The sequence below is a fragment of the Cetorhinus maximus genome, chromosome 5 (assembly GCF_964194155.1).
Source record: "Cetorhinus maximus chromosome 5, sCetMax3.hap1.1, whole genome shotgun sequence".
NCBI classification, from domain to species: Eukaryota; Metazoa; Chordata; class Chondrichthyes; order Lamniformes; family Cetorhinidae; genus Cetorhinus; species Cetorhinus maximus.
The window spans coordinates 116,444,400-116,458,423 of record NC_135883.1 but is presented as its reverse complement, the minus strand read 5'-3'; the positions used below and the strand labels follow the sequence as shown (position 1 = coordinate 116,458,423).

At 43.5% G+C, this 14,024-nt stretch overlaps 1 protein-coding gene across 3 annotated transcripts in view; it reads right to left on the bottom strand.

Moving 5' to 3' along the window:
• The window catches only part of map3k5 (mitogen-activated protein kinase kinase kinase 5), a 189,076-nt gene that overhangs the window by 83,457 nt on the left and 91,595 nt on the right, over positions 1 to 14,024 (bottom strand). For all 3 annotated transcript variants that reach the window (XM_078542337.1, XM_078542338.1, XM_078542339.1), the window contains 3 exons: positions 4,987 to 5,140; positions 1,890 to 1,997; positions 1,708 to 1,757 (listed from right to left, as the gene is read on the bottom strand). In XM_078542337.1, coding sequence (XP_078398463.1) covers positions 1,708 to 1,757; positions 1,890 to 1,997; positions 4,987 to 5,140 — 312 coding nt within the window. The remainder of the gene's footprint in view (positions 1 to 1,707; positions 1,758 to 1,889; positions 1,998 to 4,986; positions 5,141 to 14,024) is intronic.

Here is a 14,024-nt window from a genome sequence, read left to right as displayed (position 1 = left end):
CCAGGTGAGTTACTCACCACAGGATTCCTAGCCTCTGACCTGCTCTTGTAGCCACGGTATTTATACGACCAGTCTAGTTCAGTTTCTGGTCAATGGTAACCCCCAAGATGTTGATAGTGGGGGATTCAGCAATGATAATGTCATTGAATGTCAAGGGGCAATGGTTAGACTCTCTCTTGTTGGAGATGGTCATTGCCTGGCACTTGTGTGGCGTGGGTGTTACTTGCCACTTGTCAGCCCAAACCTGGATATTGTCCAGGTCTTGCTGCATTTGGACATGGACTGCTTCAGTATCTGAGGAGTCGCAAATGGCGCTGAACATTGTTGAATCATCAGCGAACATCCCCACTTCTGACCTTATGATGGAAGGAAAGTCATTGATGAAGTAGCTGAAGACGCTTGGGGCCTAGGATACTACCCTGAGGAACTCCTGCAGTGATGTCCTGCAGCTGAGATGACTGATCTCCAACAACCACAACAATCTTTCTTTGTGCTAGGTATGACTCCAACCAGCAGAGAGTTTTCCCCCGATTCCCATTGACTCCAGTTTTGCTAGGGCTCCTTGATGCCACACTCGATCAAAAGGTGCCTTGATGTCAAAAGCAGTCACTCTCACCTCACCTATATCTTCCAGAAACACAATTCCATCTGAATCAAATTAGGGAATAATTCTGTCAAAACACACACTTTATGGGCAGAATTTTTCCCATGTCAGGTGGGCTCGGCGGGAGCGGTCGTGGAGCCAACTGCCGCCCACAATTGGCTCCGCGCCGCCATTTTACGCGGTGGGCCAATTAAGGCCTGCCCAGTGTAATACGAAAGCGGTAGTGCTCAGCACTGCCTGTGCTGGTGGGGACAGAGGGGGAGTTGGGGCCAGTGCTCTTTCATGCATGCGCACGAAAGAGCGCTTCAATCTCCCTGAGACACAGAGCTGCCTCCAGCAGATTGAAGCACTTTTGAAAACAATAAATAAAATCAATAAAAATTTCATGAAACTTGTCCCTTCATGTGACTGTGTCACATGAGATGGGACATGTCTTTATTTTTCAGGAAAATCTTTCATTTAATTTACGAAAGCTTTAGGAAACCTCACCCTGCTCATGGATGATGTTTCCTAAAAAACATAAAGGCCACTTGGCCTTTTCGTCTGCCCACCAACTGTGAGGTTGGATGGGCAGTGTAAAGTTGAACTTAATTACTTAATTAATGGCCTTAATAGGCCTTTTAAATATCGGTGGGCACGCAGCCAACTCCAGCACCCGCCCGCCGAACGAAACATTGCAATGACATTGGGACGCATGCCCGACGTCATCGCGCGTCATTTTATGCGCCGGCATGTCAGGCCCCACCCCCGCACGCCGACTGAAAAATCCTGACCAATGTGTGTAATTTTTCTGTTATCTTTACACAATAATCTACAACATCCTACCAAAACCAAAATTGCCCTTGGCGTACTACATCAGGTCAGCAGCCATTATAAAACTGCTTTTGCTTAAATCATTCCTACCTGATGAACAATACAGACCCATGAGGCAGTCACTACATATTCCTATTACTGTTTATGAATGGGAAAAGAAAGCTGATCATTTCCTCCAAATTGAAAGAACCTTTACACTGGCTGTGCTGAGTTTTTATGTTGCATCTATTACATGAATTAGAGAGGCACTAAGGCTTGTAATGCAAGTGGTATACCAGCCAGTCACTGACCTCACACCCCTAATAGTTGCAGCATTGAAGTTCCATTCGTATATGCCATTCTGTGGTACACAACACATTGGACCCATAGAGGAAAAAAAACAAGAAATAGAAACACGTTACAGCTAGAGAATTATGAATACTGAAAAATCAATTCAATATATGTCCTTTTTATGTCATGTTCTATAAATTACCTTGTCACTTGGTGACACATGCCAAATGGATACGGTTTTCTCTTCTGCATCATTGTTTATGGATAAATAAGCAGGCTGGAAGACTTTAGTTGGCTCCAAGATTAAAACCTGGTCATGTAAGTGTGAAAATGACAAAACTGTATCATTAGTGATTCGAGAGTTTGGGGAAAGCCTCCTTTATCAGTGGACTAATGACAAAGTACAAACAAATATCAAAGTCCTGGTTCTACAATTCTAATAGGCCTGGAAAATGTCAACATTACCAAGTTGTTGTCTATTATGCCCAATTATTAATGTGATTACCATTCACCTGTGTGTGTTGATCATTTATCAAGCACAGATAAACATAACGCGTTTATTTTGTCAGCATCCAACAGATTTTAATCATGCAACATGCTTCAACTAGTTAATCTTAAATAATCCAATGCACATTGTTGTCGGTCAGTCACTAGCTGAATCACTGGGCCAAATTTTCAGCTGAGTGGTAACCAGCAGAGTGGATTTCCTGCACTGAATCATAGAACGGTTACAGAACAGGAGGCCACTTGGCCAGTCATGCCTGTGCTGGCCCTTTGAAGGAGCAATTCACCTAGTGCCACTCCCCGGCCATTTCCCCCATAGCCCTGCATTTTTTTTTCCTTTACAGATATGATCCAATTCCTTTTTGGAAACCTCAATTGAATCTGTCTCCGTCACACTCTTAGGCAGGGCATTCCAGATTCTAACCACTTGCTGCGCGAACAAGTTTTTCTTCACGTTGTCATTCTTTCTTTTGCCAATTATCTTAAATCTGTGCCCTCTGATTCTCAATCCTTCCACCAATGGGAACAATGACCCACTATCCACTCTGTCCAGACCCCTCACGATTTTTGATACCTCTAACAAATCTCTGCTCAACCTTCTCTGCTCCAGGGAGAACAGTCCCAACTTTTCCAATCTTTCTACATAACTGAAGCTCCTCATCCCTGGAACCCATGCTCATGAATCTTTTCTGAATGCTCTCCACATCCTTTCTAAAGTATGCTGCGCAGAAGTGGTCGCAATACTCCAATTGAGACTGAACCATTGATTTCAACTGGTTGAGAATCTGGCAGATTCTATAATGGTAGTTGACCTGCTCTGCCCAATCACTGCCCTGTCGCTTAAAGTGAAAATTAGCCCACTGACATCTGAGGGGGGGGGAATGGGGGAAGGGCATGAACTGACTGTTTGCCATAAACTCCTGTTCATTTCCCTACTCACAACTGTGCATGTGTATGTTTCTACAAGGACATTGGTATTCTACTTCTAGCTAGTTTATTCTCCTCCAGTGACAATGCTGCATCCACTCATCCAAAAATAAAAACATTCCTGGACATTCCGGTCCACATTGGCTTGGTACAGGGTTGCACAATAACTGTACTGTAAGTATTTCCAAACTCTATTGAGAAGAGTTGTGATAGTCTTTACGTACACAGGTTTAATATTGTTACCAGGAGTCATCTGATCTTAAAGTAAAAGGTGAACATCTCAATTGTGTTTATTATTAACTAAAATTGTAGCAGCCAACCAGCTAGTGTAAGTGGGGGCTTATGGGCTTCCATACTTGCATCGTGGCTTGGATCTTCTAAAGATGTTTTATATTTCTGATATATAATTGGCCTCCTTATTTTTGACACCAGCCCCAGGCTCTATATTCAGTTGATTTCATCCTGATCTCAACATGATCTGGAGGGGCCAATGTTGGAAGTCACCCACTCGGCTTATATTTTATTTATTCATTCACGAGGTGCGAGCACTCTGGCTAGGCCAGCAGTTATTGCCCATCCCTAATTGCATTTGAGAAGGTGTTGGTGAGCTCCCTTTTTGAGCTGCTGCAGTCCATGTGTTGTAGGTACACCAACAGTGCTGTTAGGGAGGGAGTTCCAGGATTTTGATCCAGTGACAGTGAAGGAACAGTGGTATATTTCCAAGTAAGGATGGTGGGTGGCTTGGAGGGGAAATTCCAGGTGGCGGTGTTCCCATTGAACTGATGCCCTTGTCCATCTAGGTGAAGGAGGTTGTGGGTTTGGAAGATGCTGTTGAAGGAGCCTTGGCGAATTGCTGCAGTGCATCTTGTAGATGGTACACACTGCTGCCACTGTGCATCGTTGGTGGAGGGAATGAATGTTTGCGGATATGGTGCCAGTCAAGTGGGCCGCTTTGTACTGGACGGTATCAAGCTTCTTGAACGTTGTGGGAGCTGCACTCATCGAGGCAAGTGGGGAGTATTCCATCACACTCTTGACTGGTGCCTTGTAGATGATGGACAGATTTTGGGGAGTCAGGAGGTGAGTTACTCGCTGCAGGATTTCTGACTTGCTCTTGTAGCCAGTATTTAAATGGTTAGTCCAGTTCAGTTTCTGGTCAATGGTAACCCCCAAGATGTTGACAGTGGGGGATTCTGTGATGATAATGAGATTGAGCGTCAAGGGGCGATGTTTGGAAATTCCCTTGTTGGAGATGGTCATTTCCTGGCAATTTGTATGGTGTAAATGTTACTTGCCACTTGTCAGCCCAAGCCTGAATGTTGTCCAGGCCTTGCCACATTTGGACATGGACTGCTTCAGTATCTGAGGAGTCGTGAATGGTGCTGAACATTGTGCAATCATCAGCGAACATCCTCACTTCTGACCTTATGATGGAAGGAAGGTCATTGATGAAGCAGCTGAAGATGGGCCGAGGACACTACCCTGAGGGACTCCTGCAGTGATCTCCTGGACTGATATGATTGACCTCCAACAACCACAACCAACTTCCTTTGTGCTAAGTATGACTCCAACCAGAGGAGAGTTTTCCCCCTGATTCCCAATGACCAGTTTTGCCAGGACACCTTGATGTCAAGGGCAGTCACTCTCACCTCACCTCAGGAGTTCAGCTCTTTTGTCCATGTTTGGAGCAAGACTATAATGAGGTCAGGGGCTGAGTGGCCCTGGAGGAACAGCTGATCCCAATAATTACATTGAGATCAATGAGCTGCAGCTTGAGGACTATACCTCTAATTTGTGCTTGTCTGTGTGCATGTGGGAGCAGGAGGCTAAAGAAATACAAATAAAAAATTAAAATTAAAACTACATACAGGAAATCGAACCAGTGACACAGCTTCATTGGTGGCTTCGACAATGAAATCCATCCAAAAGTCCATCCGTTCCTGACATTCAGAGGGCTGCTCTGGCGCTTGTTTCTTGAAACGCTGGTATATATGAATGGTTTGTACAACAGACTTCAGATACCTACAAATAGAGACAGCAGCAAAACAAAAGCCGATCAGGAACATGAAGCAGTTCAGTCATGTCAACAGGGGTTTTAAAACCCCCTCTCTCAATACCTGAATAGGCTGAACTATTAGCTTACGACATTAGTTTTCAACTTATGCAAAGGATATATCACAAAACAACTGACTGGATTCTCTTATGTTTAACCCGTTCAATTCCTCATGTGCTTTATATAACTTATCTGAAGGTTCCCTTCAGTAAAATATGATCGATGCTAAAATATAAAATAAACCCCAATTCTTGCATTCCACCAGCTCCCTCAGAATAAGATAGAAATGATTACTTGGCTCATCGATCTGCTTCCTGGAAGACAGGGGAAACTCACACGGGGAATTACAAATCTAGAACATCATAGTGGGCTAACGAGAAAAACAGAGAACAGAGCTCCCCCAATTAGGTAAAAGGGAATCATTAAATGGTTACAGCACATAAGGAGGCCATTTGGCCCATCGTGCCCATGCCAGCTCTCTGCAAGAGCAACTCAGCTAGTCCCACACTCCCACCCTTTCCCCATAGCCATGCATAATTTTCTCTCTTCAGGTGCTCACTTTTGAAAGTCACGCCCGAATCTGCCTCCACACACCCTTGGGCAGCATGCTCCAGGTCCTAATCACTCACTGCGGAAAAAATGTTTTTCCTCATGCAAAACTAAAGTAGCGCAGACGTTGGAAACACTCAGCAGGTTCAGTCAGCATCTCTGGCAAGAAAAGCAGAGTTAACATTTCAGGTCTGTGACCTTTCTTCTCGAAGGAGAACCCCCAGCTTCTGCACACTACCCACATCAGAGAATGGTTCCATGAATGAAGTTAAGTCTTATCTGCATTTTCTCTAAAGCCTTCACATCCTTCCTGAAGTGTGGTGACCAGAATTGGACACAACACTCCAGGGGCAGAATTTTTAGTTCGTTGGGTGGGCGCGCGCCCGTCCTGACCGAGCAAAAAATAACGCACGGTGATGTTGGGTGAGCACACCCACATCATGGCGCACTCATGCAATATTTCAGTTGGCGGGAGTGCTGCCTACTCCGGCGCGCACCCGCCGACAATTAAAAGGCCTAGTGAGGCCATTACAAAGGTAATTGAAAGACATTTTTCGCTGCCCGTCCAACCTTATGGTTGGCAGGTAAAAAGACCAAGCGACTTTTGCATTTTTTTTTGGGAAACCTCATCCGCAGACGGGTTGAGGTTTCCAACAGCAAATAAAGATAAAATTAAAATTCCGACATTTAATTTATAACCTGTCCCCAGAGTTACATGAGGGGGCATGTTCTATAATATTTTTAAAATCTTTATTTTTTATTTTGAAAAATGTTCATCTCCCTGAGATAGCTCCTGTGCTGCAGGGAGCTTTTCCAGTGCGCACTGACACGCATGTACAAAGTTCGCGCTTGCCCTTCTCCACCCCCACACGGGCTGCGCTGGGCACTGCCACTTGCCTTTCACGCTGGGCGGCCTTAATTGGCCCGCCAGCGTGAAATCGCGGTCCAGCCCCGATCGCAAGCAGCGGTTGGCTTCCCGACCACCCCCACCGAGGGAAAAATCCTCCCCCAGCTGAGGGCAAACCATTGTTTACAAAGGTTCATCTAACCTGCTTGCTTTTATACTCTATGCCTCTATTTATAAAGCCCAGGATCAACTAAGGCTGATTTGATAACTTACAATGAAACCAGAAAATGCTGGAAAAACTCAGCAAGTCTGGCAGCATCTGTGGAGAGAGAAACACAGTCAACATCTCTAGAATGTATGACTTCTTCAGAGCTGAGTCATACGGACTCAAAATGTTAACTCTGTTTCTCTCTCCTCAGATGCTGCCAAACTTGCTGAGTTTTTCCAGCATTCTTCGTATTTATTTCAGATTTCCAGCATCCGCAGTATTTTGTTTTTATCTTTGATAACTTGCAATGTATTCAATTAATTCAGCAAACCTACAGGATAAAGTTAAAATTAAATAGGAAGGAACAGTAATAACAAATTTCAGATAATTCGAGATAAATAAAATCATTTTAGTCAACTTCCCTCTAAAATAGTGATGTTAGCACAAGGGAAACAACTGATCGGTGAGCAGATGGTGAGTTTTTAGTTATTTAAGTTGTGTGTTTTGTCCAATAGGGGTATGGCAGGGCAGTTTGGACCCATGGAGTGCCTGTCCTGTTCCATGTGGGAACTTCATGATACTTCCTCTATCCTGGATTACTGCATGTGGAGGTGGTGTCATCACTGCTGCAGCTTAAGCAGCAGCTGGAGCTACTGCGGTACATCCATGAGGCTGAGGGTTTCATGGATAGCATATTAATAGATGTGGCTTGAGCATTTGCAGGCAGAGAGGAAATGGGTTACCGCCAGGCTGTCAAGGAAGCTCAGGCAGGTATAGTGCAGGGGTTTGCCGAGTCTCTGTTCTGAATACTGGTGAGAGTGATAGCTCCTCTGGGGTGTGCAGCCAGAGCCTAGTCCATAGCTCCAGGGCTGGCTCAGCTGCACAGGGAGGTAGGAGGAAGACAGACTTGCTAGCAGAGTTAAAGACAAGTACGTGGTGCTTTATCAAACACCTTTTGGAAGTCAAGTTGTGTGATATCAACCATATTACCCTCATTAACCTTCTCTGTGCCTCATCAAAACTCATGAAAGTTAGTTAAACACGATTTGCCTTAAACAAATCCATACTGGCTTCCCTTAATTAATCCAAATTGTCCAAGTGACTATTAATTTTGTCCTGGATTATCATCGCTGAAAGCTCTCGCACCAAACTGACTGGTCTGTATTTGCTGGGACCATCCTCACCCCTTTTTTGGAACAAGGGTGTTATATTTGTAATTCTCCAGTCCTCTGTCTAAGAAAGATTGAAAGATTATGACCAGTGCCTCTGTAATTTTCACCCTCACTTCCCTCATCATCCTTAGATGCATCCCATCCAGTTCTAGGTACCACCTGACCACACCATGCACCAGACCCAGGGCCCTCTGAGCCCATAATGTCTCATCAACTGTAATCCTGATGTGTTGCTCAGCATCGGTAAAGAGGACATCTGGCACCGGGGTGATGCATCAGATGTGATTAGGCAGCGTCAACACAGTTTTATGAAAGGAAAATCATGAATGCAAACCTATTTGAGTTTTTGAGGATGTAACAAGCAGGGTTGCTAAAGGGGAACCAGTGGATGTAATATGTTTGGATTCCCAAAAGGCATTCAATATGATACCACACTGAGGTTGTTGCACAACATAAGGGCTCTGGGGTTGAGGTTAATATATTAGAATCATAGGATGGTTACAGCACAGAAGGAGGCCACTGTGCTGGCTCTCTGAAGGAGCAATTCACCAAGTGCCACTTCCCCGACTTTTCCCCTTAGCCCTGCAATTTTTTTCAGTTCAGATAATTATCCAATTCTCTTTGGAAAGCCACGGTTAAACCTGTCCCCACCACACTCTCAGGCAGTGCATTCTAGATCCTAACCACTCAGTGTAGAAAAGCTTTTCCTCATGTCACCATTGCTTCTTTTGCCAATCACCTTTTTTGTGCCCTGTGGTTCTCGATCCTTCCACTAATGGAAACAGTTTCTCCCTATCTACTCTGCCCGAATCTCTCAATTTTGAATACCCCTATCAAATCTCATCTCAAATCTCCCTCCTCAAAGGGGAACAGCTCAATTTCTCCAATGCTCCAACTTCTACATAACTGAAATTCCTCATTCCTGGAACCATTTTCGGGAATCTTTTCTGCACTCTCTCCAATGCCATCACTTTCTTTCTAAAGTGTGATGCCCAGAACTGGACGCAATACAGATTTATTGTAACTGCCTTGCTTTTGCACTGTTGCAGCCACCCCTGAGGTGATGTGGCATATTTGTCAATGCCAGGATAGTCAGTAGTAGAATCATATGGGCAATAGGACCATGTGGCATCCCAATCACTGAGAAGACAGGTTGAAGCTCAGGTCTTGCATAATTCAGCTAAAATCTTTGCCATCCTTGCAGCTAACTCATTGGAAACTAGGTTATTTTGTCATTACGGCCTCTTCTGCTTTTGTACTTTAATCCCATTCTCAGCACCAAAATCCGTTATAGACTGGGGGGGGGGAAACTTGTAAAGAGAGACCGATACCAGGATTGCCAGATCACATTTAATGATGCCATCATGCACTGGGCATACTCATAACATGAGTACATTAAAAAAATTTAAAAGGTAAGCAGTGTAATGAACTAATTACTGGTAAACAACTTCAAAAACAAATAAATAAATCTCGGAATATTACACTTGGCAGAATAACTGACTTTTTTTCATCTTTAAACTATATCTATAAATCACATCTAACAGCTTCTGTGTCTGATCAGCTAGTAACATCCGCACAATGGTTAAATGGCCAGGGGTTGTGGGCTTTGGGCGGGGGGATAGGGGGAAAGGATTCTTGGTGTTCTCTCTGTACTCCATGCCCCAATTTATAAAGCCCAGATCCTGTGTGCTTTTTAAGCTGCTTTCTCAACTTGCCCTGCCACCTTCAATGATTTGTGCACATGTACCCCCAGGTTCCTCTGTTCCTGCACCACCTTTAGAATTGTACCCTTTATTTTATATTGCCTCTCCTTATTCTTCCTATCAAAATGAATCATTTCACAATTCTCTGCATTAAATTTCATCTGCCACTTGTCCACCCATTCTATCAACCTATGTTCTTTTGAAGTTCTACACCTTGTTCCTCACAGTTCATTACTTCCAAGTTTAGTATCGTCTGCAGATTTTGAAATTGTGTCCTGTACACCAAGGTCTAGGTCATTAATATATACCAAGAGTAGCAATGGACCTAGTACCAACCCCTGGGGAACCCTTCCTCCGGTCAGAAAAGCAATTCTTCACCACTACTTTCCGTTTCCTGTCACTCAGCCAATTTCTCAGTGTTAACTCAGTGTCTCTCTCTCCACAGATGCTGTTAAGACTTGCTGAGTTTTCCCAGCATTTTCTGTTTTCTTTTCAACACACTCCTGGCTGGCCTCCCATCTTCTACCCTTCATAAATTTAAACTCATACAGGACTCTGCTGCCTTGTCTCAACTCACACCAAGTCCTGTTCGTCCATCACCCCTGTGCTTGCTGACCTAAAATCGGCTCCCAGTTAAGCCACGTCTCAACTTTAAAATTCTCATCTTTGTTTTCAAATCCCTCCATGGCCTCAGTCCTCCCCAACTCTTTTACCCTGCAACCGGGAAATATCTGTGCTCATCCAATCCTAGCCTGCTGCATGTCTCCGATTTTAATTTTTCACCCAACATAACTGGGACAGCTTATATCGTCATCATCCGATTGCTGTAGGACCTTGCTGCATGTAAACTGGATGCAACATTTCCCTAAATTACAGGAATGACTACACTTCAGAAATATTTAATTGGCTGTAAAGTGGTTTGGAATTCCTGAGGTCTTACAAAGTGCTAAATAAAGTCAATAAAGCAACAGATCTTACTTTCTATAAAGCAGCTGCCACAAAGGCGCAATGGGGAAGGGTCGCTGTCTAAGACTTTTCTGCCACAGCGCACCGAGAGACTGGGAACTGTTTAGAGCCCCTCGGGCTGTACAGCTCAAAATGAAAGGCTGTAAATGATTGTAATATTGTTTGTACTGATGCACCTGGTGATACATTTTGTAAAAGTTTAACCTGGATTGTACCCTTGTAATGGTGTTTTTGAAATGGTTTGGAATGTGATTGAAGATATTTTATGAATAAAGTATATTTTTGCAAAAAAAAAAAAAAAAAATCTTAGTCAGAAAGGTGGCATTTCTCTTTTTTGGTCTAAACTGACTGTTATGACAGCAGTTGGTAAAGGCCGAGTTGGTTAAATTCCAGAGGGAAACTTGAACAACTGTCATAACCTATATTTTCAATTGGTATGCTTGAAATGCAGCGCTGAATTCAGAAATGAAACCATCAAGCCTCAAGAAGTTTCTTATATAAACTAAATTAAACATTTATTAACTTAACAAGAGATTAAACACATACACCTATCTACAAATCACTAATAACAACAAACACCATAATAACTTTTAAACAAATCCCCAAATGAATCACTCCCAGGTAAATCTTCACCAAGGTAACAATAACCCTTAGGTTTTGAACAGGCACCAGGCAAAGCATATTTGACCTTACGAATTCAAAATGAGGTCCCTTGCAATTTGGTTCCTTTGCAGACACAGTTGTAGGGCTTACAGGCTTCTTAAATCTTATATGTCTCTGCACATACAAAACCGCTTTCTGTTTATACCTAGCCTTCCCTTTGAATGTAAATTCTCATTGTATCACTGGGTCTTTGAACTCCACCTCTTCTAACAATAACACTTTCATAGCACCAATTTTATTAGTAATATAAACACATTGCTTGGTGTCTCCTAGCTAGGTGCAAGATTTTACTCCCTTCTTTTGAATGGCTTATCCAACAAATGCAAATGCACTCTTTACCTTCTAGCCTTACGTTTATCTAATTAACATTAAAGCACCCAGACTAGCTGGCTTTAATCCAATTGAGTCACACACAGACACAGACCATACAAGCCCAATATAAAAATAATTTCCAATAGCATTATACACGTTAATATCTATCTCTTCATGACACTGACAAATTAACTGCTCTTCACATGTATGGTAAAAATATTAAAATTACTACAGCATGAGAAACAAGCAATTCAACGCTGCAAGAGAGACTGCACATTAAGAACATAAGAACTAGGAGCAGGAGTAGGCAATTCAGCCCCTCAAGCCTGCCCTGCCATTCAATACGATCATGGCTGATCTCATTTCGGCCTCAACTCCAATTTCCCACCCTTTCCCCCTAACCTTTGAACCTGTTACTAATTAAAAATCTGTCCGTCTATTTCCTTCTTAAATTTATTCAGCGTCCCAGCAACCACTGCACTCTGAGGTAGTGAATTCCACAGATTCACAACCCTTTGAGAAAAGTAATTCCTCCTCATCTCTGATTTAAATCTACCACCCCTTAGCCTAAAACTATGGCCTCTCATTCTAGAATGCCCCACAAGGGGAAACATCCGCTCCACGTCTACTTTGTCTATCCCTTTTAGCGTCTTATATACCTCAATTAGAGCTCCTCTCATCCTTCTAAACTCTAGCAAGTAAAGGCCTAAACTGCTCAATTTCTCCTCATAAGACAAGCCCCACATCTCTGGAATCAATCTAGTGAACCTCCTCTGAACTGTCTCCAATGCAACTACATCCTTCCTCAAGTAAGGGGACCAAAACTGTGCACAGTACTCCAGGTGCGGTCTCACCAATGCCTTGTACAGTTGCAACAACACTTCCCTATTTTTATGCTCTATTCCTTTAGCAATAAATGCCAAGATTCCATTTGCCTTCCTTATTACCTGCTGTACCTGCATACTAGCTTCCAGCGATTCATGCACGAGGACACCCAGATCCCTCTGCACTGAAGCATTCTGGAGTTTCTATCCATTTAAACAATAAGTAATTTTTATTCTTCCGACTAAAATGGATAACCTCTGGAAAAGTTAAAAGATTTAACTGGTTTTTGTCAAGTACAGACAGGGAACAAACAAAAGGAAAAGGGCAGAAGGTAGGAGAGAGGAAATGAAAATGTCATTTTAACAACCTGTTACGTCTCTAAAGTTTCCAGATCCAATGAAAGGATGTGAAATATTAACGGTTTCTCTTTCCACAGATGCCACCTGACTAAGTATTTCCAGCATTTTCTGTTTTTGTTTCAAATTTCCAGAAACCCTGGCATTTTGCATTTGTCACAATCTCGTTTGTCCCTCTCAATGGAAGGTATTGATGCCTCTGTGCTACGTTTGCCTCAGATTTCTGGGAGTTCACATAGTTAAATCCAACATTCTTATCCAAGGAACCGACTCAAAACCTCAGGTTTTCATGAATTAAATACTAGAAATTAGAGTTCGATTACCAATGCAATTGCCGGAAATCAGTTCATGGATATAATCTTTCTGGAATCCAGGCTAAAGTGAGATTCAGAACAAAAACAGTCAAATTTCTACCAAAAGCTATAGAACAGTCAGGGGCAGCGACTTGAGGTATAGAACGGTCAGGTTCAGCATCATGAGATATAGAACGGTCAGGGGCAGCGTCATGAGATATAGAACGGTCAGGGGCAGCGTCATGAGATATAGAACGGTCAGGGGCAGCGTCATGAGATATAGAACGGTCAGGGGCAGCGTCATGAGATATAGAACGGTCAGGGGCAGCGTCATGAGGTATAGAACGGTCAGGGGCAGCGTCATGAGGTATAGAACGGTCAGGGGCAGCGTCATGAGGTATAGAACGGTCAGGGGCAGCGTCATGAGGTATAGAACGGTCAGGGGCAGCGTCATGAGGTATAGAACGGTCAGGGGCAGCGTCATGAGATATAGAACGGTCAGGGGCAGCGTCATGAGGTATAGAACGGTCAGGGGCAGCGTCATGAGATATAGAACGGTCAGGGGCAGCGTCATGAGGTATAGAACGGTCAGGGGCAGCGTCATGAGGTATAGAACGGTCAGGGGCAGCGTCATGAGGTATAGAACAGTCAGGGGCAGCGTCATGAGATATAGAACGGTCAGGGGCAGCATCATGAGGTATAGAATGGTCAGGGGCAGCGTCATGAGATATAGAACGGTCAGGGGCAGCATCATGAGGTATAGAACGGTCAGGGGCAGCGTCATGAGATAAGCAATCTTTAGGCAACATTTAATCAGCATTATTGAGCGAAGAAAGATAAATTCATGTTTGATGCTCATCACCAGGAAAGATAAGCTACCAGAAATTGCACACCATTCAATTTGTCATTACAATGAGGCAGCCATTTCATTTTGGCGGACTGTCTCAATTATGTTGTCA